This window comes from Hyaena hyaena, unplaced genomic scaffold, assembly GCF_003009895.1.
Source record: "Hyaena hyaena isolate Hyena2069 unplaced genomic scaffold, ASM300989v1 scaffold_111, whole genome shotgun sequence".
Classification (NCBI taxonomy): Eukaryota; Metazoa; Chordata; class Mammalia; order Carnivora; family Hyaenidae; genus Hyaena; species Hyaena hyaena.
Genome location: NW_024080743.1, coordinates 1,790,692 through 1,816,665, shown reverse-complemented (window position 1 = coordinate 1,816,665; position 25,974 = coordinate 1,790,692). Strand labels below are relative to the sequence as shown.

The 25,974-nt window shown below is 36.2% G+C and overlaps 1 protein-coding gene and 1 pseudogene across 1 annotated transcript in view; both read right to left on the bottom strand.

Annotated features, from left to right (window-relative positions):
• Positions 1-1,969, bottom strand: LOC120234554 (annotated as a pseudogene).
• A 1,914-nt stretch (positions 1,970-3,883) lies between these two features.
• EPHX4 (epoxide hydrolase 4) overlaps positions 3,884-25,974 on the bottom strand; it is a 34,101-nt gene continuing 12,010 nt past the window's right edge. Inside the window, exons 3-7 of the mRNA XM_039236474.1 lie at positions 22,496-22,653; positions 20,799-20,927; positions 17,098-17,201; positions 13,154-13,302; positions 3,884-4,484 (exon numbers count right to left, since the gene is read on the bottom strand). Of these exons, the coding sequence (XP_039092405.1) occupies positions 4,253-4,484; positions 13,154-13,302; positions 17,098-17,201; positions 20,799-20,927; positions 22,496-22,653 (772 nt within the window). The 3' untranslated portion in view covers positions 3,884-4,252. The remainder of the gene's footprint in view (positions 4,485-13,153; positions 13,303-17,097; positions 17,202-20,798; positions 20,928-22,495; positions 22,654-25,974) is intronic.

The window sequence follows — 25,974 nt, the reverse complement described above, 5'->3', positions numbered from 1 at the left end:
TCATACTTGATGTGCTAATGAATATATATAGGCTGCCTCGAGGTCCAAGTATGACTTAAATAACTTGTTATATGCTGAATGCTTCAGGCAAATTTCTTAAAGTTCTTATACAATATGTACTCTGAATTTTGTCTATCTATTTCCTGAAAGAGTCTGGAAACATCAAGATCTGGCACTCTAAAGGTTGCCCAAAGTATAGCAGCTAACTCTTGCTGTGTTATGAAACCATCCTCATCAAGATCAAAAAGCTTAAATGACATTTGCAGAACCTTTTCAGTGTTGATAGGATTGCACAGGGCAGTCAGTCCTATCACATATTCTCTGATTTTTATGCTACCATCATTATTCCTGCCAAAGGAGGCAAAAAGTTGTTCCAAGGGCTCTGAAATTAGAATTTTTAAATAATTTGCAAACTCTTCAAGTCCTATCTTCCCTCCATTAGAGGCAACTGCAATTGCAGTATATTTGTCCAGATGCTAAAGAATATTATCCCAGTCTCACTTCTATTTCTGGTTAATTTCTATGAATTCCACCAAACTAGCTTCCATGGGTAGTTAAAGGTTACCTGTGAAAAACGTTAGTCTCCAGTCTTCATAACTGTGGTCTGTCATAGACACTCAGAGCATTTGCCACTTTGATCCTCACTATATCAGCAAAAGGGACATGTCATCTTTTTTCTTGATTATTTGGTATATAAATAGGCATAAACTCCACTTCTTCTCTGGTGAAGAGTTGACTCAAGGTCAGTATATAGACCTAAATACCTGTAAATCCCTGCTAGATCTAGGTCACTGTGTCCAGTGTGTTTGGGTACCTAGGTAGCACTGGCTGCTCAGAAACACCCAGAAAGAAGTCCCCTAGTTTAAAAGTGACCAGGCAGGTGCAGTTGGTACACATTCCTTCCAAGAAATCAGGATCCATGGCTACTTCCTTTCAGATGTCAGTAGCTTTAGGATTTCATTCCAAGTATTCTTCTTGGAATTGGGATCCTATCGGGTCACAAGCAGAGGCTGTGTTGATATTAGGAGTTTTCCAGCCACTGGAATCTGTGTATTTTGACTTGGCAAGTCCACCAAGGGTAACCCTGCCACCACACAGGCAATTGGGTCAAAGAAAATGGAGTGCGACGCTATAACAAAGATGACAGCATCCTCTCAGGCTGCATTTTCCCCTTTCACTTTAACCAGGAACCCTGCTAAACAGAATATTGACTGAAAGAAGAGTTTGAGGGCTGGCTGCAACAGTTTCTTCCCCCAGCTCTTAGTGGTGTTGGCTGGTTGAGCAGAACTGCCCTTGGTGGAAAGTGTGGCCACTGGCCAGAGGCCAATGAAGAGAAAGGCAATGCAGGATTCACATCCCAGCACCAGCACAGTCCCAATGCAGATGGTATAGGCCCAGTGCCACTGGCTGCCATGCCTCTGCCATGTGAAGGGGTTGGCTACTGCAGGTGGGTATGACATGCTCATCCCATGGCTCACAGAGGTCTGCCACACCTCCACCTCAAAGTCCAAGTTCTGCTGAGCCCTGTGGCCAACTTCTGAGTGGTCTCAGAATGTGGGGAGATTGGATCTGTGGACAACCCTCAGAATGCATTCCTTCCCCCACATTCAAGTGCTCTTTCTGTTCACACATAATTAGAACTCTCAGATATAACGAGGGCTAATAGGAAATGATGATGAATTACCTCTAAAATCAGAAAACTTAAAAATGATAAATGGTGTAATAGAATTAGAATCAAATCAAGAGTACAATCATTTTTGCTTTTTGAAAATGTTTTCCTTTTGACATACATACTAAATAAATTATTTTCACATAATTTCTGACATTTATTAAAGGACATATTATAAACCTACTAGGGATATATTAATTTAAATAGATGAATATTAATTACAACTTTTTAATTTAAATGCTGTTACCACTAAAGCTTACTTACTGTGAGATGCTTTGGGAGCTGGTAAGTCAGATTCATTTACTCTCCCTACAAATTGATTTCTACAGAGACAGTAATATCACTTCATGCTAAGAGGTTTAACTGATGGCACCCTTGAGCCTTTATATCTGTTACAAGCACTCTTCCACATGCATAGAAAATTAGAATACATCCGTTATCATAGGCTGGAATTTGCCATGGCACATTTGATTCATATTCTTTTTTTTTTTTTAATATTTTTATTTATTTCTAAGAGAGAGAGAGACAGCGTGAGCAGGGGAGGGTCAGAGAGAGAGGGAGACACAGACTCTGAAACAGGCTCCAGGCTCTGAGCTGGCAGTCAGCACAGAGCCCGACGCGGGGCTCGAACCCACAAACCGCGAGATCATGACCTAAGCGAAAGCCAGACGCTTAACCGACTAAGCCACCCAGGCGCCCCACATTTGATTCATATTCTTAACACGAGTCCCCACGAACCAGTCAGCATTCCAAAATGACATTAGGTAACAACAACAAACCCTAAAATCACCCTTGTCAGTAACAAGTTTTCAGTAAAGTAAGTCAGGACTATTTTACTGGGTCAACATACACTGTCAATGAAGTCCTATTCCTCCCTTTGTTGCTGCCCTACAGAAACAATCAAGAGGAAAACGTAATCAAAGTTGGTGTGAACCAGGCTTTCTTCTATACCTTGTAAAATCTGCAATTCTGACAATGCTATATAGGATATTCTTATATTTGCTAATTACTGACATAAATTCCTTTTCCCAGGATTGAAAGTCAAATTGTTTCTGAGAAGCATTTCTATTTATTGGAGCACACCAGATCACTAATAAAACAGAAAGAGCAGTGTAGATATAGAGTCTGCTATCTTACTGGAAAGATTAGAGGCTTTATAACCAGATGAATCTAGGTCAGATCCTGGTTCCAACAATTATGCTGTGGGCATTGGCCAACCTTGTTTTCACATCTATAAATCGGTAATACTCTCTACCTTGCAACGTTACTATGAGGCACAAGCACAAATGTATACAAAAAATTGGGGTTTTATTAATACATTCAAGTTGCTTAAGATACAATGATGAGAATTCTTAGAGACATTCCGCTTTCTTCTGTCACTCTCAGAACTACACTTAGTGAGGAAGACATTTTTTCCACCAGCTTAGTCTTGTTTAGGAACACAGTTGCAGTTTCTATGGAACCATAATTTGGCAATGTTATTGGTTGTCTCCCATGTTAAAGGAGAGCAACCCAAGAGAATGAGTAGTATTCCCTTGAGTGTGTATCATTCTCTATTTGTAACTCTTCCCATTCTTATTTGTAATGTTTATTTCTACCCTTGAATCCTTGTTTAACTTAACTGCATTGTGTGTATGCTTCTTTAAGGGAAAGTTCCATGTTACCATGTCATATTTCCTTTATATTTCCCCCACAGTGCCTAGCAGTGTGTCAGATATGTTATTTATTCATTAAGCAAATATGTGAGTGCCTACAATGGAGCCAGGTCCTTATTCTAGATGCTGGATATATGCCTATTAAGAAAGCAGTAAAAAATTCTCTGCCTTGTGGGGCTTAGATCCTAGTGCACATAGGAAGTACAGAATTCAATTCTGGTTCCCTTCATGGGGCAAAAGGACATTTTGATCCTTTGTCTAAATCTCTCACCAATTTAGCTGGAAAATTTAGACAAGTAATTTGATGGATGTGCTTTCCTACTTTGCAATGTTTAATACATATATATGTATACATGAGAATTTCTACATCACCTCTTATTAGTCTTCCCAGTATAAGTAGTATTATGGCCTGTTTTAAAAATGCGTATTCTTCTAGTCATATTTGCCCTCAAACTAATAAATATACTATAAATCCAAGAGATTTGACACCAGAATTTTTTAATGGTTGAAAAATAGTAAAAAGAACATTTGAACAATAAAATAAAAATTTATACCATTGTAGGTCCCCCCCGCCTTTTTTAAATATGGCACAGCTAATCTTTAATTTACATTTGTAAAAGGCACCAGATGTTAACAGGGTAAAAAAATGCAAGAAGCCAAAACTGAGCCATTTTCCCCAATTCCTTTTTGTACTATTGTACACATTTTAAGGCAGATGCTTTTCTGTGCAAAATTCAACAGAAGAAAATTGATATCATGTTACAAGTTCACACATTCTCAGATTTTTTCTTCAATATGGTTTGTCAGGGTACTTATGATAAAGGATATTAAAACAATTTTTCCTAATGAGCTTAAAGAGGTTGATGAACAATTATTAAAAATTATTTAGAGATTTCATTACAGACCCCTCATAGAAGATATAGAAAAGTCAATCTTTTTTTCTTGTTTCTTCTTTCAGAAATGTCCATATCAGTTTGTTCACTATGTCAGGTTGTTCTTGCTGAAGCCAGTGACTGACTTCTGACAAAATGGTTAGCCTGAAATAATTCTTAACATAAATCTTTGTGACTTCAGCCATTTCAGCCTCCATAAATGCATCTTTCTCTCCCCACAGTAGGAGTGTTGGAGTGGTTACCATGTGATGTTTGAGAGGCAGGCAGCTATAAAAACAAAACACATGGACTTGAGACTCATTGTAAAAGTTAAAGTAACATATTCCCATTATATTCCTTTAGGCCATACATGCTCATAGGAAGCAGTATTGACACCAATGGGGTGAAATTTGGTTCCCGGGAGAGTGATAAAAACATTACTTTCTTTATATGTAAATCATGGATATACACATAGTACATAAACAAATATTAAAATTTCATAGGGTGGGGAGCAATTGGGGAAAAAACATCTAAAATGGCACCTTAAGGAGGTGATGATTAAAGAATGAATGGTTAAGTCGATTAAGCATCTGACTTTGACTAAGGTCATGATCTCGCGGTTTGTGGGTTCGAGCCTCATGTCAGGCTCTGTGCTGACAGCTCAGAGCCTGGATCCTGTCTTCAGATTCTGTGTCTCCCTCTCTCTCTGACCCTCCCCTGCTCATGCTGTCTCTCTCTGACTCTCAAAAATAAATTAAAAACATTAAAAAAAAGAATCAATGGTTGAGAAACACTGCATTAGGCAATCAATCTATACAGTAAAAAATTTTAAAGGTTTAATTGGATGAGGCTAACAACATTTATAATGAAAGTTATAATTAATTATGCAATTCATCACTGTAAGGAATAATTTGCTTCAAAAGGATACCAGAATTTCTGAATGGTGTGATAAAAGTTTTAGATAATGTCACTTTATATTCTAAGTTGTTTGTCAGATAACATAATGCATTTATATGAAGTTGGAACTGAGAACAGAAAATATATACGGACTGAGCTTTATCATTAAATAGTACTATATTTATTTTGCAAGAAGATTCTATTTTTATATAGAATATTCTATTATATATATATATTCTATTCTATATATTCTATTATATATATATAATGTGTGGATTATGTATATATATTAGAGAGAGAGATAAAGTGGGGGAGATAGGCAGAAAGAAAGAGAGAGAATCCCAAGCAGAATCCATGCTCAATATAGAGCTTGACACGAGGCTTGATCCCCACAACCCTGTGATCATGATCTGAGCCAAAATCAAGAGTCGGATGCTCAACCGACTGAGCCTCCAAGCACCCCAGAAGATTCTTTTTAAAACAACATTTTATTGTGTGTTTTCTTCAGCATAAAGAATAAAATCATGCATAATTCCATCATTAAAAGATAACCTTTTGGTCACTTTCCATGCATACAGTTGAAATTGCAATAAATATACATAATATATATACAGTGCCCATAGTCAAATTTCACACTGCATTATAAATTGGGAATTTTCTCATTTCATGTTTTATATAAAAAAAATTGTAAAAGATACTATTCTATGGTATAATTACCCATAAATAACCCATAAATGACTATTCTCCTAAAATTGAATATTCAGATTATATCATTAGTTAAAACAAGGGGATGTTTTAAGTGATGCTATAATGAGCATTTTGTGCCCAAATGTTTTTTGGGCATTTTAGATAATTTCTTTCAGCTAGATCCCTAGAAGTGGAATTCCTGAGCTAAAGAGTATAAATATTTTTAAAGCTTTTGACAGCTACTGCTACACTGTTTTTCAGAAAGGTGGGATAGCATTAATTACAATCCTGTTGACTAAGCATGAGAATGAACATTTATTGTCAAGTGGGTTTCCATATAACACCTAGTGCTCATCCTCACAAGTGCCCCCCTTTTTTAATGATTGCATTTATTTCTGCTTTTTATCTAATTTAAATTATTTTTCTTCCAATTTATTTTTGTTTACATAGTGTTCTTTTCCTAACTTCTCAAGTTATACTCTTAGGTCACTAATATTCTTTTCTAATATATGCATGGAAAACTGTTAATATGTTTCTTCCTACATATTGTTTTAACTGTATTCCACATGTTTTGATATTATTATTTTTTCCTATGTTTTTACTAATTTCCATTATGGTATTTTAAAATGTCTCTTTATTTTGAGAGGGAGTGTACATATGTACAGGTGCAAGTGGGAAAAGGCAGAGAGAGAATCTCAAGCAGACTCTGTGCTGTCAGCGTGGAGCCCAATGCGGGGCTTGATGTCACAAACCGTGAGATCATGGCCTGAGCTGAAATCAAGAGTCAGACACTTAACCAGCTAAGCCACCCAGGCACCCCCAGATCTTTTTTTGATCCATGAGTAATTTTTTTAAGTTTTTATTTAAATTTCAGTTAACATATAGTATTATATTAGTTTCTGGTATACAATATAGTGATTCAGCACTTCCATACAACACCCTGTGCCCATCACAAGTATTCTCCTTAATCCCCATCATCTATTTCACCCAGCTCCCCTGATGGGTAACCATCAGTTTGTTCTCTATAGTTAAGAGTCTGTTTCCTAGTTTGTCTCTCTCTCTCCCTTTTTCTCCTTTTTGCTCATTTGTTTCTTAAGTTCCACATATGTGTGAAATCATATGGTATTTGTCTTTCTCTGACTGACTTATTTCACTTAGCATTATATTCTCTAGCTCCATCTAGGTCATTGCAAATGGCAAGATTTCATTCTTTTTTATGGTTGAGTAATATTCCATTGTGTGTGTGTGTGTGTGTGTGTGTGTGTGTGTGTGTACACCACAACTTGGGCTGTTTCATAGTTTGGCTATTGTAGATAATACTGCTATAAACATCAGGGCACATGTATCCCTTTGAATTAGTATTTTTGTATTCTTTGGGTAAATACCTGGATCATAGCCAGGAGTAATTTAAAAGTTTTTAAAATTTCCAGGGGCGCCTGGGTGGCTTAGTCGGTTAAGCGTCCGACTTCCGCTTAGGTCATGATCTCGCAGTTCGTGGGTTTGAGCCCCACGTCAGGCTCTATGCTGACTGCCAGCTCAGAGCCTGGAGCCTGTTTCAGAGTCTGTGACTCCTTCTCTCTCTGACCCTCCCCTGCTCACGCTATCTCTCTCTCTCCTAGAAATAAATAAAACATTAAAATAAAATAAAATAAAATAAAATTTCTGACTATATGGAGTTTTCTAGAAATTTGTATAATTGTTAATTTCTAAGTGAATTGTGTTCAGAGAACACATCCATATGATATTGATCCCTTGGTATTGGTTAGCATTTACTCTATAGTCCAGTATGTAATCAATCTTTGTAAACATTTCTATGTGCTTAAATATATTGTGTATTTTCTAAGTATTGGATGCAGGATTCTAGACTTGTTCATCACACCAAAGATGTTAATTGGGTTGTTCAAATATTTTGTATCGTTATTAATTTTTCCCTGCTTGATTAACTTTTGAGAGAGGTGGGTTAAAATCTTTAATAGTGACAGTGGATTTGTCATTTTCCCTTGTGTCAGTTTTTGCTTTATATTTAGTGCTTTGTTATAAGTTTAAACTTATTTATCTTTTTGCAGGTTAGATCCTATAGCTAATCCAGTACCTAGTTCATTCTGGTTCCTTGGCTCCAAATTTTGGAGAGTCCTTGGATGAGGCTATGGTCCTGGGAAGGGTGATAAATGAGGGTGATTTCCATACCTGAGTATATGTACTATACCTTATGAATAGTCATTATATATTGTATAACCATTTTTAATTATGTACTTGGCCTTGATTACCCTAATATAAAGAACCATCAGAGGGAGTCAATTGAGCTTCCAGAAGACTCGATGTAACCTTGACCTAGCTAGATTTAACCTATATCAATCTAGCTTAAAACTTTCACCTTTATTTAAAATTGTTAAGTTTTGACCTTCACAGGCCTGATTTTTTTCCTCTTTCTCTCTCCATGCTAATTAGCAGGATTCTAGAGCTTACTTTTGGGAATGCAGGTCCTCCTACTGAACAAATGTTAGTAAAAGAGCTTGAGAAAGATCAGAATATTTTCTTCTTTTTCCTCGTAGCTACTTGTTTTGTATCACAAAGCCAGCTTTGATAAAGGGATAAATCAAGAACATTTAAAAACTATTATTTTTTCTCCTTTTCAAAATTTAAACTTGTATTAAAATTTATCATTCTATTTCCTCTTATAATTCTCTTTACAAATGTTATTTGTAAAAAACAAACAACAAATGACAAAACATGGACAATATTACTATATAATATGAGATATAACCTGTAGCCTCTGCAATGTTAATCATTGCCTTGTTTGATAAATGGGCACCTACAAATATCTTTTAAATTAAAATATTTGTCTTATCAAAGATATTTACATTTATATTTGTAGATTTTGTTGTGGTGGTGGTTGTTAGTCAAAAAGGATTTAGGTTTGCCTCTTCTCCCTCATTCATATAATCTCTTGACTGCCCTTGGATTATGTATTCAAATAATTTGATTTTGTTTTATTTATTTATTTTTAAATTTTTTAAAAATTTACTTCTGAGAGAGAGAGAGAGAGAGAGAGAGACAGACAGCATGAGCAGGGGAGGGTCAGAGAGAAAGGAAGATACAGAATCTGAAACAGGCTCCAGGCTCTGAGCTAGCGGTCAGTACAGAGCCTGATGCAGGGCTCGAACCCACGAACTGTGAGATCATGACCTGAGCCGAAGTCAGATGCTCAACTGACTGAGCCACCCAGGTGCCCCTCATTTTGTTTTATTTAAAATAATACCTTTGGGGCACCTGGATAGGCTCAGTTGATTAACCATTTGACTCTTGATTTTGGCTCAGCTTATGATCTCATGGTCATGAGATTGAGCCCCACTTCAGGCTCCATGCTGAGCATAGAGCCTGCTGGGGTTCTCTCTCTCTCCCTCTCTCTATCCCCCTCTCCCACTCACACACACTCTCTCAAAGTAAATAAACATTAAAAAGGTAAAATAAAATAAAATAAAATAAAATAAAATAAAATAAACAATTTCTATAGGAGCACCTGGCTGGCTCAGTGGAACATGCAACTTTTGATCTTGGCATCGTAAGTTCAAGCTACATGTTGGGTGTAAAGATTACATAAAAATAAAATCAATTAAGCAAGCAATCAATCAATCAATAAAACACCCACTATAACTTTTTTCCATCCTACTTTCAGCCTTTTTATGTCCTTATGCCTTGTGACTCAATCCAATCTGATATTTTGTTTTTTCACTGGCAAGTTTAATACATTCATATTTATTGTGCTTACTGAAATATTTAAATTGATTTTGACGTCTTATTTTGTGCTATTTACTTTGCTTCCCTTTCCTCTTTCCTGCCTTCTTTTGAATTGATAGTTTTCTAGTCACCCTCTACTGGTTTGAAAATAATACATTCTATTTCCATTATTTTATTTTACTAGAAAAAAATTCTTAGCATCTATATATATGCATGTGTATCTAATTCTATCTTTCATCTATCTATATAACTTTCATGGTTTATTTATTTATTTTGAAGAAAGAGAGGGAGCACAAGTACGGGAGGGTGAGAGAGAGGGAGGGGATCCCAAGCAGGCTCTGCACTGTCAGCACAGAGCACAGTGTGGGGCTTCAACTCACAAACCATGAGCCAAAGTCATATCCTTAACCAACTGAGCCACCTAGGAACCTCAATATATAATTTCTAATTTCATCCTCTATGTCAAATATAACCTGTTTTTTATATTTTTATTTATCTCTGTAAGCTATATTCTAAGTAATTTTTTTCAGAGCTATCTTCTAATTCATAATTCTTTATGGATTGTCTGATCTGCTATTTAACTCACTAATGGAATTTTAGATTTCAATAGCCATATTTTTCATTGCCAGAAGTTCTTTTGTTCTTTTTCACCTTTTTCCAGTCTATCTTGATATTTTCTTATTCTTTTTCCATACATTTTATTCTTTTACATATTTAATGATTTAAACATACTTTATAATCTCTGTTCAATATTTGACATTTGTGAGTCCTGCTGCAATTGTATTCTGATTCGTTAATGGTTGATTAGTATTTTTGGTAATTTGGATTATGAACTCATCTTCAGGGGACTTTACCTGTGGGAATATTGTAAGTCTGAGCTGAGATGTATCCTCTGGAGAAATTCTGTCTTTGTTTCTACCAGGCTTGCTGGGAAGTGTTACCCGCTTAAGATGATATTGAAATATGATGTTTTCCCTCAGAATTCTAGTGTTATGGAGATAGCACAAATTCAAGCCTCTAAACCTTTTCAAGGCAGGCTGTGGTTGCTAATTACCAAGGGAAATCTTTTTCTTCTATCTAGAGTCTAAACCTGAACAGACAAATCTCCTTATCTTGTCTTTCATTCTATACTTTCTCCCTAGACAATATCTTCTGAAAAAAAAGCTTCATTTGTGTCTATCATCAACAACAAGATTTTATATAACTTCATCACAGATTCTCTCCTTTGAACTTCAAACCCTTGTATCCATCTGCCTATTTGAATATTTAAGATACCACATCAAACTCAACTAGTTTAAGGTCAATAAAGTTTATGGCCTTCCTTCAAAACCAGTTCTCTTCTAGTGTTTTCTGTCTCAGTGAATGGCTTGACTATCCATATAGCTATTAAAGCCAGGAATTCAGGAGCCATCCTTGGTATCCCTCTTCTTCTCATTCCTTCCAATGCTTCCCCAACCCCCTCATCTCACCCATCACCAATCCCTGTCAATTTTCCTCTTAAATATCTCTTAAATTGACCCATTCTCTCCATCTCCACTGCCTTTAGGCTATTTCAGGCTACCATCATCTTTAGCCTGGACCACTGCAGTTTCCTCACAGTGAATGAATGGATACAAACACAGATTACATTGTTTCTCTTTCCGGGTTGAAATGCTCATTTACTAGCTTTACATTCATGGCTCTTAAGTACTTAATATGGTCTACTTGGCTTTGCATGACCAGCCACTGCCTTCTCTTGGAGCCACTCTCATTTCATTGCCCTTTTCTGTGCTCTAGGCACACTGGCTCTCATTGTAATCCTTAAAACCACAACTCTCTATCTTCCCACACTACTTAGGCACATGCTGTTTCCTCTTTCTGAAATGCCAATTCCTCCATCCCCAGCTTTAGTCAGTATGTAACTCATCCTTCATTTCTCTCTTCAAACATCATTTGCTCAGTCCTCATCCCTTTCTCTCATGGTCTTTGTTTGTTTATAACCATATATTCATTACTGTGGTTATACACTTAATGTCTGTTCTCCTCACTTGGCTAGTGAGATCAGGATCCTTTGTCTTGTTTTGCTCAATACTATATTCTAAGTGTTGGCATAGACTAGAACATAGAAAGTGATTAATATATAGTTCGAATGAATAGTGATAATTAAAAATATGATTACAAATATACATCTATTCACAATAACCCAAAGGCAAAGAAGAAGTGGATACAGTTATGGATAAAACAAGGGACAACTATATGGGGATTCCATTATATTATTCTCTCTACTTTTCCATATGTTTAAAGTTTTCCCTAGAAAAAGATTATGCAACTTACAAAATCAGAACACTTTTGAGTCTTTGGATAAACTGTGAACTTAATCTTGAAAATAAAATATTGACAGGACACCTGAGTGATTCAGTCAGTTAAGAGTCCAATTCTTGGTTTTGGCTCAGGTCATAATCTCGTGCTTCATGAGATTGAGCCCTGCATTGGGCTATGCACTGACATGTTGGAGCCTGCTTGGGATTCTCTCTCTCCCTCTCTGTGCCTCCCCTGCTTGTGCTCTCTCTCTCAAAATAAATAAATAAACTAAAAATATAATAAAATATTGGCTATTGCTTATAATATTGCTATAAACATCAGGGTCCATGTATCCCTTCAAATTGGTATTTTTGTATGCTTTGGGTAAATACCTAATAGTGCAATTGGTGGATTGTAAGGTAGTTTTATTTTTAACTTTCTGAGGAAACTCTATACTGTTTTCTAGACTGGCTACACCAGTTTGCATTCCCACCAACAGCATAAGAGGGTTCCCCTTTCTCTACATCCTTACCAAAACCTGTTGATTCCTGTGTTGTTAATTTCAACAATAGCCAAATTCTGGAAAGAACTGAAATGTCCATTGACTGTTGAATGGAAAAAGATGTGGTATATGTATACAATGAATATTACTCAGCTGTAAAAAAGGAATTAAATCTTGCCATTTGCAACCATGTGGCTGGAGCTAGAGAGCATTATGCTAAGCAAAATCAGTCATAAAAGACAAATGTCATATGATTTCACTCTTACGTGGAATTTAAGAAACAAAACAAATGAACATTGAGGGGGAGAAAGGAGAGGCAAACCAAGAAACAGATGCTTAACTATAGAGAACAAACATGGTTACTGGAGGGAAGGTGTGTGGGGGAATGGGTTAAATAGGTGATGGGTTTTTAGAAGAGCACTTGTGATGAGCACTGGGTGTGGTATGTAAGTGATGAATCACTAAATTCTACACTTGAATCTAATATTGCACTATATGTTAACTAGCTGGAATTTTTTAAAATGTTTATTTATTTTGAGAGAGAGAGTGTGTGTGTGTGTGTGCATGTGTGTATGCAAGCACACAATTAGGGGAAGAGGCAGAGAAAGACGAAAGAGAGAGAGAAGAGCAAGAGAATCCCAAGCAGCATGGACAGCACAGAGCTTGATGCAGGGTTCAGTCCCATGAACCTGAGATCATGATCTGAGCTGAAATCAAGAGTTGGAGGCTTAACCAACTGAGTCACCCAGGAGCCCCTAACTAGCTGGAATTTAAGTAATACTTGGGAAAAAAATAAAATATTGGCTCTTTAGGGAATGAATATTTTATTGAACTAAAAAGAAATTATACTGACCTGAAGATATTTCGGTAATGGTTAATTGGACCACTTAATGCTCCAGGCTGGGAGAAGACATAAATATAAGCCTCAAGATCTTCTGTTGTTAAGCGACATCCTTTCCTTCCAATACCAGTGCTGTGACTGGTAAACAGATGTTTCAAAGCCTAATTTAAGTGAAAAGAAAATAATTAAAACTTTTTAGTTACATAACAATAAACCTTTGGCTTTGGAAAGAGAATGATGGTCAGTGCCAGTGACAACTTCCCATTTCTGCTCTAGCCAGGTAGGAGACCTCACTGTTTACATATTATATACATTTTTTTTTTTTTGCTTTCCTGGCTTTACTTCTGGTATTCTTCCCTTCAAATCCCCCATGTACACTTTATGCTTATGAAAAGCAACCTATGTTCTTGGTACCTTTTCACATTCTATAAAGCTAAGTTCAGATACTATTGCCACCCTAAAGTCTTCTCTAATATTCTAGTTAATAGTAGTTAATCTTTTTACTGACAATCAATCTACTCTCCCAACAATTGTTTGCACTTTTTTGGACTATAATCCAGAGTAACAAATGCATTTTATGTCATGATCCAGTTCATACTCCTATACATACTTTTTTGAAACAAAAGTTTAAAGAAATATCTCTTGGGGCCCTGGGTGGCTCAGTGGTTTAGCATCCAACTTTGGCTTAGGTTATGATGTCACAGTTTGGGGGTTCGAGCCCCACATTGGGCTCTGTGCTGACAGCTCACAGCATGGAGCCTGCTTCCGAATCTGTGTTTCCCCCTCTTTCTGCCCCTCCCCTGTGCATACTCAGTCTCTCTTTCTTTCAAAAATAAATAAACATGAAAAAATTTTTAAAGAAATATCCCTTACTCTTATTATAGTGTGTACTGATATTTTCAATTCACTTCTGTTCTATTTTATTTTTTAAAAAATTCAAGCAAGCCACTAACCTGATTTCATGACTCACTATATGAGTCCCCACCCACAATTTGAAAAACACTGCTCTATACCAGCATTTCTCAAAGTGTAGATTTAAATCACCTGAATCAGAATCATTGGGATTCTTGTTTAAAATGTAGATCCCTGGGAGCTACTGGGTGGCTCAGTCGATTAAGTGTCCTCCCACACACTCTCTCTCAAAACTAAACATTAAAATAAATAAATAAAATGCAGACCCCTGAACCCCAAAACACACCTACAAAAATATGAAATGATTTATGCAAGAGGTGATTAATTGAAACATTATTTGCAATAGCAAAGGACTGGAAATAAAAAATGTCCATCAGTGGGGCATTAATTGAATAAACTATGATACAGTCACACAATGGTGTGTTATGTGTTCTTACTACTCCAAGAGAAGATGGACATGATTATATGCTAATATGGAGTAGCTGATCCCCAGGACATATTTTTAAGGGGGGGAAAAATAGAAAGGGTGGAAAACAGCGTTTATAGTATGTTACCTTTTGTGTAAGAAGGAGTAGACAAATATATATACATCTCCTTATATTTTCAAAAAGAAACAGTAAAAAAAATGAAACAAACATTAACCAAAATGGTTTCCTATGGAAGAGGGAGGAAATCAGATGGCAGGAAACAGAAACCTAAGCAAGACCTCTCTGTGCCTTGTATTAGAATTTTGACTTGAACCAAAGAAACTTGAACTTTTTATAAAATATAAAATTAAGCAAAATTCTGTGGTTCTAATTTTGCTTGGAAATATGAACAAGAACTCATGGTTTTTTTCTCTCTAAAAAATACATATGTACAATTTCTGTCCAACAGAAAGATCTAGAAGCAATAAAAACCCAGTAAAAATGATCACCTTGACACCCACTGTCGTTTCTAAATACCATTTCCTACTAATGGGAGCCAGAGTTCCTTCAATGAATGACTGATTCCAGATCTGGGGCAGGAATAAAAGATGACCGTAGGACATTAAGAAACTAAGCTATTACTGACTGAAGGATTTATGTCAAAAGGACACAGGAGCCAACCTGTAGGAGTTTCCACTTGTCTATTATGCCATATTGCCTAATATGAGGCAATCTGAATGAGTATCAGAAAGAATGACTGCAATTGATTGATACATATCAAATATATTTTTAAAACTCATGACCTCCTAATGATATAGAAAAAAAGAAAACTTCATTGGTCATCATTGGAGATTTCTAGGGCACCAAGTCATTACTCTGGAAGTTGTATATAAAGGTAAAGAATGAAGCATTTATCCTGCCATTCTTCTGTGTGAATTGTATCTCAGAATAACCAAATAGTAGACATGGATCATTCTTCTTTAAGGAAAAATTCCAATTAATATAAGCAGAAGAAACTGATAGAATTGGAAAGTCACCATTTTGCCAATCCTAATAAAATAACAGATGTAGGCAATGATGATCAAGATATGCTAAAATTATTTGGTGAAAGGTTGTTAGGAAATTTAGATGGGCTGATAATTAATGAGCCCACTGCTCAGTGTTAATGTTGCTGAAACTGAGACAACTAGATCTTAGGTGCTTCTCTGATGTGATGCATTAGGAAATACACAGCAACACTTATGAGTATTCTTGTTGAATTAAAACTCAGTTTAACAAGCCTTTAGATTAGTAGCATCTCAGCAGGAGAAACAAGGATTAGCAGAACAAGTTAAATAACACCATGATGAAGTAGTCAGCCAAATCCAAAATATGGGTCATTCCCCAGGACAAATGACCAAATTTCTTCAGTTAAAAAAAATAAGAAGGAACTGTTATACACTGAAAAAACTATAACAATTTGTTATAGTCAAAACTATAGCCAATCTTTTGGCTCGTGATTCAAACAAATAAAATGTACAAAGACCATTGGTCATCACCTTTCAAAGATTAATAGTACCAGAGACTAATATTTTAATACCAAATGAAGCTCTCATTTAGCAAACCTCTTGATGGAAATTTTAACATAATCTAAAATCTGTGCAGATTTTTTTGTACCCCCAATAAGTTGTTCAAAATTGAAAAAAAAAAAGACAGTTGAGACAGTTAAGGAAATGTGAATAGGTATTAAATGATAGTAAGGAGTAATTATTCATTTTGTTAGGTTTGACAATGGCATTGGAGTTATGTTTTTAAAAAGTCCTTATCTGTCATAGATATGCGGAAATATTTCCAGGTAAAACAATATTATCTTTTTTAAGCCTCCCTAAATATATCTAATACCATGTTGGACATATATAAAAAGCATTCAGTAAACTTCCGAGAAATAGATACAACATATGACTCCTGGTTGTAGATGTATATGGTACACCAATACCCTCATGCATACTTTGTTTAAGGGTTTTGTTTACACCCAAGGGCCTCCACTTCCGCCATGTCAAATTCTCTCACCTGGCATTCATATTCCCTTGTCTCCCCATGGAATGTTCTCTAAAAAGAGGTATGCCTCTAGGGCGCAGGCTCTCACAAAAAAATTGAACAACCAGGTACTCAAATATACAAACAGAGACTATAAAAATAAGTATGCCTATAGATGAAGTCTTAGAAGCATTTATTAAATTTAAGCATTTGCACATTTTTCTTTCTGAAGGATGGACTTTAATTTAAAATGTTTTTCAGAAACAATAATCCATTATTTGTTTGACTTGTCTTTTTTTTTCTTGCATTAAGAGAAAATGCCTAACAGTGGACAGCAAATAACAGTCAATAAATGGTTATTTTAAACAAATCAAGTGACATAAGCAGGACCAGTTCTTTCTTTTCTTTCCTTCTTTTCCTAGTGCTGCTGTCTGTCTTTATTTTTAACTTCCTAATTTTGTCATCCTCTTGGACTCCAGTTTTTCAACTTTATTATTGAGGTATAATTGACACACAACATTATATTAGTTTCAGGTGTACAACATAATGATTCAATATTTGTATACATTGCAAAATGATCACAATAAATCTAGTTAACATCCATCACTATGTTTGACTTACCTTGAAATCATTTATTGAGAACATAAATTCTGGGAACCATGGTATTTGGAAGAAGTAATAATGGCTGGATTTGAACAGCTGGGCAGGGTGTCGTAAAATATATTCTGAAATTAAAATGCCACATTAGACCTTATCCAAGGGGTATAAATTACTTACTATTGAAAGAGCTTCTTTTCAAGGCAATTTCACCTTTGAGATGATCCCATAAAAATATCCACAAATAAGCCTTCTATATATTTCTCTTTGGAACAATTTCTATGTTCTTATATTTTACTATTGATATTTCTAATATTTAGAAAATTTATGGCACTTTAAATAAAAAGAAAGTTTATTTAAAAAGTCTTGACTCAGAAGGGAACAAGAAACCCAAACGACACTGTCTTTTCTCCAAGGTTATTATCAGCGACCTCACACTTTTCCTAGGGATAAATGGGGACGTAATTTTCTGTTGTTTAAAAGATTTTCTTTACAGGTAGATTTGAATACCTTATTCATTTGGCCTCTACAGAAACTAACATGTTTCCTGTAAATTCATTTATGGATCTAGAAAATTCCTTCATTCAAGGAATATTTTAATATCTACCGTGTTGTGAGGAGACTTAGCAGTGATCAAGACAGAAGAGGTTCCCATTAATAAGTAATTTATACAACAATTACCAATATTTAAAAAGATCATTTTAGATAGCAACAATACCATAAATGAAATTAAAAGAAGGTAATCTGACTGAGAGTGATGACTAGATAATGTGGAGAGACTATTATTCAGCAGAAGTGGTCAGAATAGGCTTCTCTGGGTATGCGATGTGTGGACTGAGCCCTGAACAGTAAAAGAGGGAGTCAGCCATGCAAAGATCTAGGAAAAAAACCCAGGCACAGAAGGTAGGTCCTTGGCTTGGCACACTCAAGAAGCAGAAAGAACGTCCATGTGGCTGGTGTAGTGAATGAGGAGAAGGAGGTGGCATGAGATGAATCAGAGAGCAAAGCAGAAGCCCAGTCAAGGAGGGCCAGAGGATACGGATTTTAAGTGCTTTGGGAAGACAATGAATGTTTAAACTGGAGAGTAGTGTAATCATACATATTAAGCGTGCATACTTGTTGTTTCTTGTGCACCGGCTTTTAAATTTCCTTTGCTATAGAGGTACTTTTTTCCTTATTTCTAATTTTGTAACTGTATTTAACATGGTTGGAATTTTTAGAACTACAATTCTCAGGTAAGTGGAGCATCATTATGCTATACTTACTGTAAAGTCATCATTGAAGAAAATTTATTCAGCCCTGCATTAAAAGATATCACTATAATTAAGGAGAAAATGTAGGCATATAACTTGACTAGGGTTGAAACTATTATTGATAAAAACAATTCCAGAAATATTCCAAGAATATTCTTGCTGAAATGACCAATTACAATTTGTCCGTATAGCAACATCACAAAAATAACATTTATTCAAGGGTCCCAATCAATGGCATAAGCAGGTAGCAAAACTTCTGCTACCTAATGTATGTAAGAACAGTATAGTGAATCTTAGTTTGATATTTGAAGCCTAAGCATCCATCCTATCACCTCAACAGAGATAGGACAATTGGACAAATATCTAAAATTCAACTCCTACATTTATATTATACAAGATCTCAGTAGTCATGTTCCCTTTTCCCTTGTATATAGTCATGTTTCCAACATGGATATATGTTGTTCTGAGTTTTTTGTTCTCTAGTGGGCTGCTGAGGGTCATAGCAGTGCCTGAATCTCAGGAAACTTGACAAGGGTAGTTAAAGAGGACAAGATTATAATTTTTGAGAAAACCAAATAAAAATGTGCCTATCATGGTTCACATGTCTTTGAACACGCTGAAGATTTTAAGAGTTCCCTTTATAGCAGAGGTTCTCAAAATATAGTCCATGTGGACCTCTGGGAATCCCCAAGGCCCTCTTAAGCAATCCAGATAAGCCAAAATGATTTCATTACACTACTAAGACATTAGCTTTTCTCATCTGGTTGACATTTGTGCTCATGGTACAAAAGCAATGGTAGATAAAACCATTGCTGCCTCCATTGCTGCCTGAGCACAAATCAAGGTAGTGACACTAAACAGTACAAGTAGTCATTGTATTCTTCACCACCACACACTTGCAGCAAACAAATACAGAAATACATAAAGTGCCAGTTTCACTTAGGAATGTCCTAGATAAAATAGCAAAATCTATTAATTTTAAATTTCAACTTTTGTGTACACTGCTTTTGAACACTGAGATGAAACAGAAAGTACACATAAAGCAGTTCTGTTGAACACCCACGTATAATGGTTGTCTCGAGGGATAGCACTTCTGCAATTCTTTGGGTTGATTAGTTGAATTAGCTACATTCTTTATGGAATAGCATTTTTACTTGAACAGATGACTAGCAAACTATCATCGGTCAGACTTGAGTATCTGACAGTCTCTTAAAAATGAATGAAGTGACCTTGTCACTTGAGGGAAAACAATCAATAGTATTTGTTGTCAATGACCAAATTCAAGCTTTCAAATGAAAATTAGAACTTTGGAAACATGTATTTGCTACCGTGAGCGTGACAGCTTTGAAATACTCAATGACTTTTTGATGAAATTGGGGTGATATTAATGAATGCGAGTCTTTGATATAATATTATAAAATGTGTCAACTTATGGAAGATCTGCATAACTCGATGAACCAATATCGTCCACTGCATGATGATGTAAAATCATGCATTGGTAAAAAAAAAAAAAAATCCATTCAAAGTGCTAGAGAGACTAATGGATTTTAAGGTTAACAGTACAAATGGTTCATTAATATGACATCGGATTCTACATTGTTACTAACCTTTAAGAAACCACCAATTTTTGAGTTTGGTGTAGTATTAAGGAAGAAAATCCACAGTTATCTGAAAAGGCTATTAAAATACTCCTCCCTTTTCCAATTACAAATCTGTGAGGCCAGATTTCTTCATATACTTCAATTCAAACAACATATTGCAACAGATTGAATGCAGAAGTAGATGTGAGAATCCAGCTGTCTTCTATTAAGCCAAAAATTAAAGAGGTTTGCAAAAATGTAAAACAAGGACATTCTTCTCACTAAAATTGTGTTTTTGAAGATGTAGTTAGTTTTCATTAAAATGTTACATATATTATAGGTACTGGATTTATTACTTTTAATGAATTAATACAGAATTTTAAATTTTTTCCCATTTTTAATTTCTAATACAGTAAATATTTATATACATTACCCATATAAACACAAGCTCAATGGGTCCTAATAATTTTTAAGAGTACAAAGGAGTCCTGAAGCCAAAAATTTGAGAACTATAGCTTTAAAGAATGCTGTCATTCCTAATAGCCCAAGCAGTCAGGCAAAAGGAGAATTTATTTCTAGGTTGTCAAGATTCATTACTGTCAAAGTAATGTTACTGCATATTTCCCTTTATCCCTCTCCAAGTTAGCAGTAAAATGTTCTCCAAAAAAAATAAAATAAAATTACGCAAGTAAATATGAAGCCACAATTTATCAGGCTCTTGAGGAATATTTAAAGCCAAGTTATCTGACATTGTCATGTGTGAATATCATATTTTAGTAATTTAATTAAGAAAATGCTGTTATTCAGATTTTTCTGTTTTTAATCTAAAGTGTCAGTGACAATAGTGAATTGTCACATTAACAAAGATATTTTAATGAAAATTTAAACTCACCTGTAAATACATTTGGATGAGGGAAGTTAATAACAATAAGCTTCATCACCATTTCGGGATAACAGATGGCAATTAGCCAAGCAATCATTCCCCCCCAGTCGTGGCCAATAAGAACACATTTGCTGTATCCTGTAATGGACAAAAAAATGTTGACATCTTCTAAAGGAAACAGGTGGATGCATTATTACCTCACATAAAATGGTAAATGGTATTCTGAAAATAAAATCTTCCCATAACCTGACTGTAACTAGGCACTTCATGCAGATAATGAATTCCATGTTTCCAAAACCTGTATGTCCGAACCAGCTAAGTAGCTTTTTAGAAAATTTAGAAGTCCAACCTCCATTCTAGACCTACAGACTTAGAACCTCGCCCAGGAATCTTTTTTTTTTTTTTTTTTTTTTAATCTGAAATAGCTAGCCCAGCTCTTGTCCCACGAAACTGAGTTTGAGAAACCATGGTAAAAATTACACATAATTAAGTCATAAGAAAGATTATATTATATCATTGATTGCCTAGAAAATTGCACGAAGACAAATTTAGGCCAAGTCTGACTGAATCACCACAAAAGATGAATGAAATATGGGTGTTGGAAATCAATGTCTTTGAGTCTATTTCATTGTAATCAGACTAAATGACAACACTGCATTGATACCCCCAGATCTCATTCACTTTTTTCCTCCTCTTAGAAATTTGGCTTGATCTATGCTCTCATTAGATTATTTTGGAAAGGGCTTTAATTTGATTTCATGGCTTTCTCACTATATTGGCTCCATTAACATTCCATGGTAGCAGCTGGGTTTTAGTCAAAAGAGATGTAGTGGATTCGATTATTGTTAAAAAGTATTTACTCCTCCCCTCTCCCCACTGCCATAAAAGAAGTATACCGTATGACCCCTCTGATAGTAGACTTAGCTGTATGATTTGCTGTGGTGATATGGTGGGTGTATGAATGACTTTGGGCTCAGCCGTATGATTTGCTTTGACCCATGAGCTGCACACAGAAACTTGAAATATGCTTCTGCAGCTGGGCTCCTCCTCTTGCCATTTCCGCCATTGCCATCACCGGGAGTGGAAGAGCTACCGCCAGGTAGCTGCTCCCCTTTAGCTTGGGCTCCAGTCCAACTCAGAGGGAGAAGCCAGTCCCAGCAAGACCTGTAACCTGAGGTAAAGACCCAGGGGTCCAGCCTATACTTGATGTGCACATCCGTAAGAATATGAATAAACGCCTATGGCTATCTGTCACTGAGTGTGGGATGTTTGTTATACAATAATATTATGGCACTAGCTGATCAATAAAAGAAAGACTGTATAAATGCTTCTGCATCTTATAGCATTTTTAAATGAATATTTTAGATGTGGGTTCTGAAGAAATAAATTTTCTGAGTTCAAGAATCAAATCTCCAATAATTCTGAAAATAATAAATTGCATACATTAGATCTATTTTTAAAAACAAATTTCGAAAGTCATTCTTGGCTGGTGGACTGAATAGTTATTCCGTATTGAAATAATAGTATTATTTTCAGTTTCTTTTATAAATATTTTCAGCTGTACGCTCGAAACCATGGTGACAGGATCCAGACAGCAGCTCAGGTAAATGGAAAATGGTTCCTCCCAAGAAATGAGGTTACCAATTCAGTTTGTTGAATGTTAGTCCCTTAAAAAGGATTAATAATGTTTTTTTTAACTGACCTACCTAAAGAGTCTAAAATATCCTTTACATCTGTAATTAGACAGTCCAATTTATAATTCTCTCGATGAATGGGAGCATCTGTTTCTCCATAGCCTCTCAGATCAAGGGCTACAACTCGATATTCACTTTTAAATTCCCTTAGTTGGTGACGCCAAGAATACCTGCAGGAAATAAGAAACATTAAAAATACCACAGTAACTAACTGAAAGAGTTACATTACAGCTTTTCTAAGTGGACAATTGTAAGAAACTTTCTATATTAAGAATTAGTTATATAGGGGCACTTGATTGGCTCAGTTGGTTAAGCTCAAGTCATGATCTTATGGTTTGTGAGTTCGAGCCCCTGTGTTGGGCTCTGTGCTAACAGCTCAGAGCCTGGAGCCTGCTTCCGATTCTGTGTCTCCCTCTCTCTACGCCTCCCCCCGCTCATGCTCTCGCTCTCTCTCTCACTCTCTCTCCCCAGAATAAACATTTAAAAAAATAAAGAAACGTTATTTAGCTGTGTGTGAGCCAGAGGAAGGGACATGTTTGAGAAGGGTACATTGTTGTTCTTTATTAAAATTTATCGTTTTTTTTTTTTTTTACTAGCTCCAGTGGGATGTAAAAAAGGGCCAATATTTACAGAAAGTACAGAGTATCTGATACTAAAACCAATATACTTTTTATTTATTTTTTTAATGTTTATTTTTGAGTGAGAGAGAGAGAGAAAGAGAGACAGAATGCAAGTGGGGGAGGGTCAGAGAGAAGGATACAGAATTGAAGCAGGCTCCAGGATCCCAGCTGTCAGCAAAGAGCCTGACACGGAGTTCGAACTCAATAACTGTGAGATCATGACCTGAGCTGAGTCAGATGCTTAACTGACTGAGCCACCCAAGCACCCCTAAAACCAGTATACTTCTATATGTACATAAGAAATCAATTTCTAAGCTTTTCTTAAATAATGCTGACAACTATCAGGGAATCTGTACTTATAAATGATTCTGTATTGCAGAACCATGTGATTCATAAAAAAAAGTTACGAGATGAAAATCTATTTCCCTAAAAAATAGATTTTATTCACTTTACTCCACTGTAAATATGGCTCCAAGTTTTTAGTAATAAAAATTTACTTGTGGATGAAAAAGTCTGAAGAGTTTTTAAAAAGATTATCACTGAAAGAATCAAATATAACAGCTGCTTAAGATAAACATTTGTTTGCTAAAACAAAACTCTTCTGTGGAGAAGATCCTGAATGAGTACAAGCAAGTGTGATACTAAAAACATGTAACAGGGACACCTGGGTGGCTCAGTCAGTTAAGCATTTGACTCTGGTTTTGTCTGGATTTCTCGGTTTGTGGAATCAAGCCCTGTGACAGGCTCTATGCTGACAGTGCGGAGGCTGCTCGGGATTCTCTCTCTCTCTCTCTCTCTCTCTCTCTCTCTCCTCCCCCTGTTGTATGCATAAGCTCTGTTTCTCTTTCTCAAAATAAATAAATAAACTTTAAAACCAAAACAAAACAACCATTTAACAGCCAAAATGGCACTGGCACTGACCAATTAGAATGGCCAGAGTGTCTCTGCCAAGTCCTGGAGGTCTCTGCAGGGGCAGGTAACCCCCCTGTGCCTGATCATGGAACTGCATTATTAAATGATATATAGAGATCTGCGAGATTTTTTCTTTTCTTCCTTCCTTCCTTCCTTCCTTCTTTCATTCCTTCATTCCTCCCTCCCCCCCACCCCCCTCCATCTGTCTATCTTTCTTTCTTTTTAAAGATTTTATTTTTGAGTAATCTCCACACCCAACATGGGGCTCAAACTTACAACCATGAGATCAAGATCACCCTTTACCAACTGAGCCAGCCAGGGCACCTGGTCAGTGAGATTTTCCTCGCATAAGCAAAGCATTTGGATAACAATCGGGGAAAAAAAAAAAAAGACATAGATTTTTCAAAGTTATTCGCATGCTGTGGAATTCCAAATATGCATTTAAAAAATGGATCTGGATGCATATCTGCTCATGAAGAGAGTTAGAATTATCTGACACAAGCCAACAGGGAGAAAAAAATTTTGGAGTGCAATAGTCGAGTGTATACAGGGATCTGAGATTGTAAACTAATAGTGAGAGAGACTTTAGTGTCAAGGGACACAAGGCAGTAAGATCAATGAAAAAATTATGTACTTTATATCAACAGGTCTTTAGGAAGCGTATCAGCCATGGATACAGAATCTTTCATCTGTCATTTGAATATTTATGATTTGTAAAAATCTACAAAAGCAATACCATTTAAGACAGATTTGAAAATGTTAATAAAAAGTGTGTTCTTAGAGAGGTCATAGCAATCATATTAATTGTGTCTTTGGGCTGTAACAAATAAAGCAGTTTCTTTAAAGATACTCATCTATCAACACATATGATATTATTTTTCTCATTAGCCTTACTTAAAATTTTCAATTGATTTCTTTTATGTCTTTGTAACTGGAGCCCGACTCTTCCCTCTTTAGGGGTTACCTCATCCCCAATCAATAAAGTTCTGCAGATTTTACCTTTTAAATATTTATTTATTCACTTTTCCCGTCCATCCCTACTATCATTACCTTAATTCAGGCTTCCATTAAGGCAGCAACCTATCGATTGGTCTATCTATATTTCATTCCCCTTAGCTCTATCTTCTACAAAACCAAGTGTCATGTAATTTCCCTGCGTAACATCTTTTCTTGAATCCCTATTACATCCATATCTCAGACATATTGTGGGTTTGGGTCAAGACTACCACAGAAAGCAAAATATCACAATAAGGTATGTTAAATGAATTTTTGGTTTCCCAGTGCATATAAAAGTTATGTTTACATTGTAGTCTATTAATTGTGCAACAGCATTATGTCTAAGAAACAATGTATGTCTTTTTTTTTTTAATATTTTTTATTTATTTCTAGGAGAGAGAGAGAGACAGCGTGAGCAGGGGAGGGTCAGAGAGAGAGGGAGATACAGACTCTGAAATTGGCTCCAGGCTCTGAGCTGGCAGTCAGCACAGAGCCCGATGCGGGGCTCGAACCCACGAACCGCGAGATCATGACCTAAGCGAAAGTCGGACGCTTAACCGACTAAGCCACCCAGGCGCCCCAACAATGTATGTGTCTTAATTTAAAAAGTATTGCTTGTGGGGCACCTGGGTGGCTTGGTTGGTTTATCGTCTGACTTTAGCTCAGGTCATGATCTCACAGTTCTTGGGATCAAGACCCACGTCAGGCTCTACACTGACAGCTTGGAGCCTGCTGGGGATTCTCTCTCTCTCCCTCTTACTCTGCCCCTCCCCTGCTCTCCGTCTCTCTTAAAAATAAATAAACATTATGGGGCCCCTGTGTGGCTTAGTCGGTTAAGTGTCCGACTTTCACTTAGGTCATGATCTCGCGGTTCGTGGGTTCGGCCCCGCGTCGGGCTCTGTGCTGACTGCCAGTTCAGAGCCTGGAGCCTGTTTCAGTCTGTGACTCCCTCTCTCTCTGACC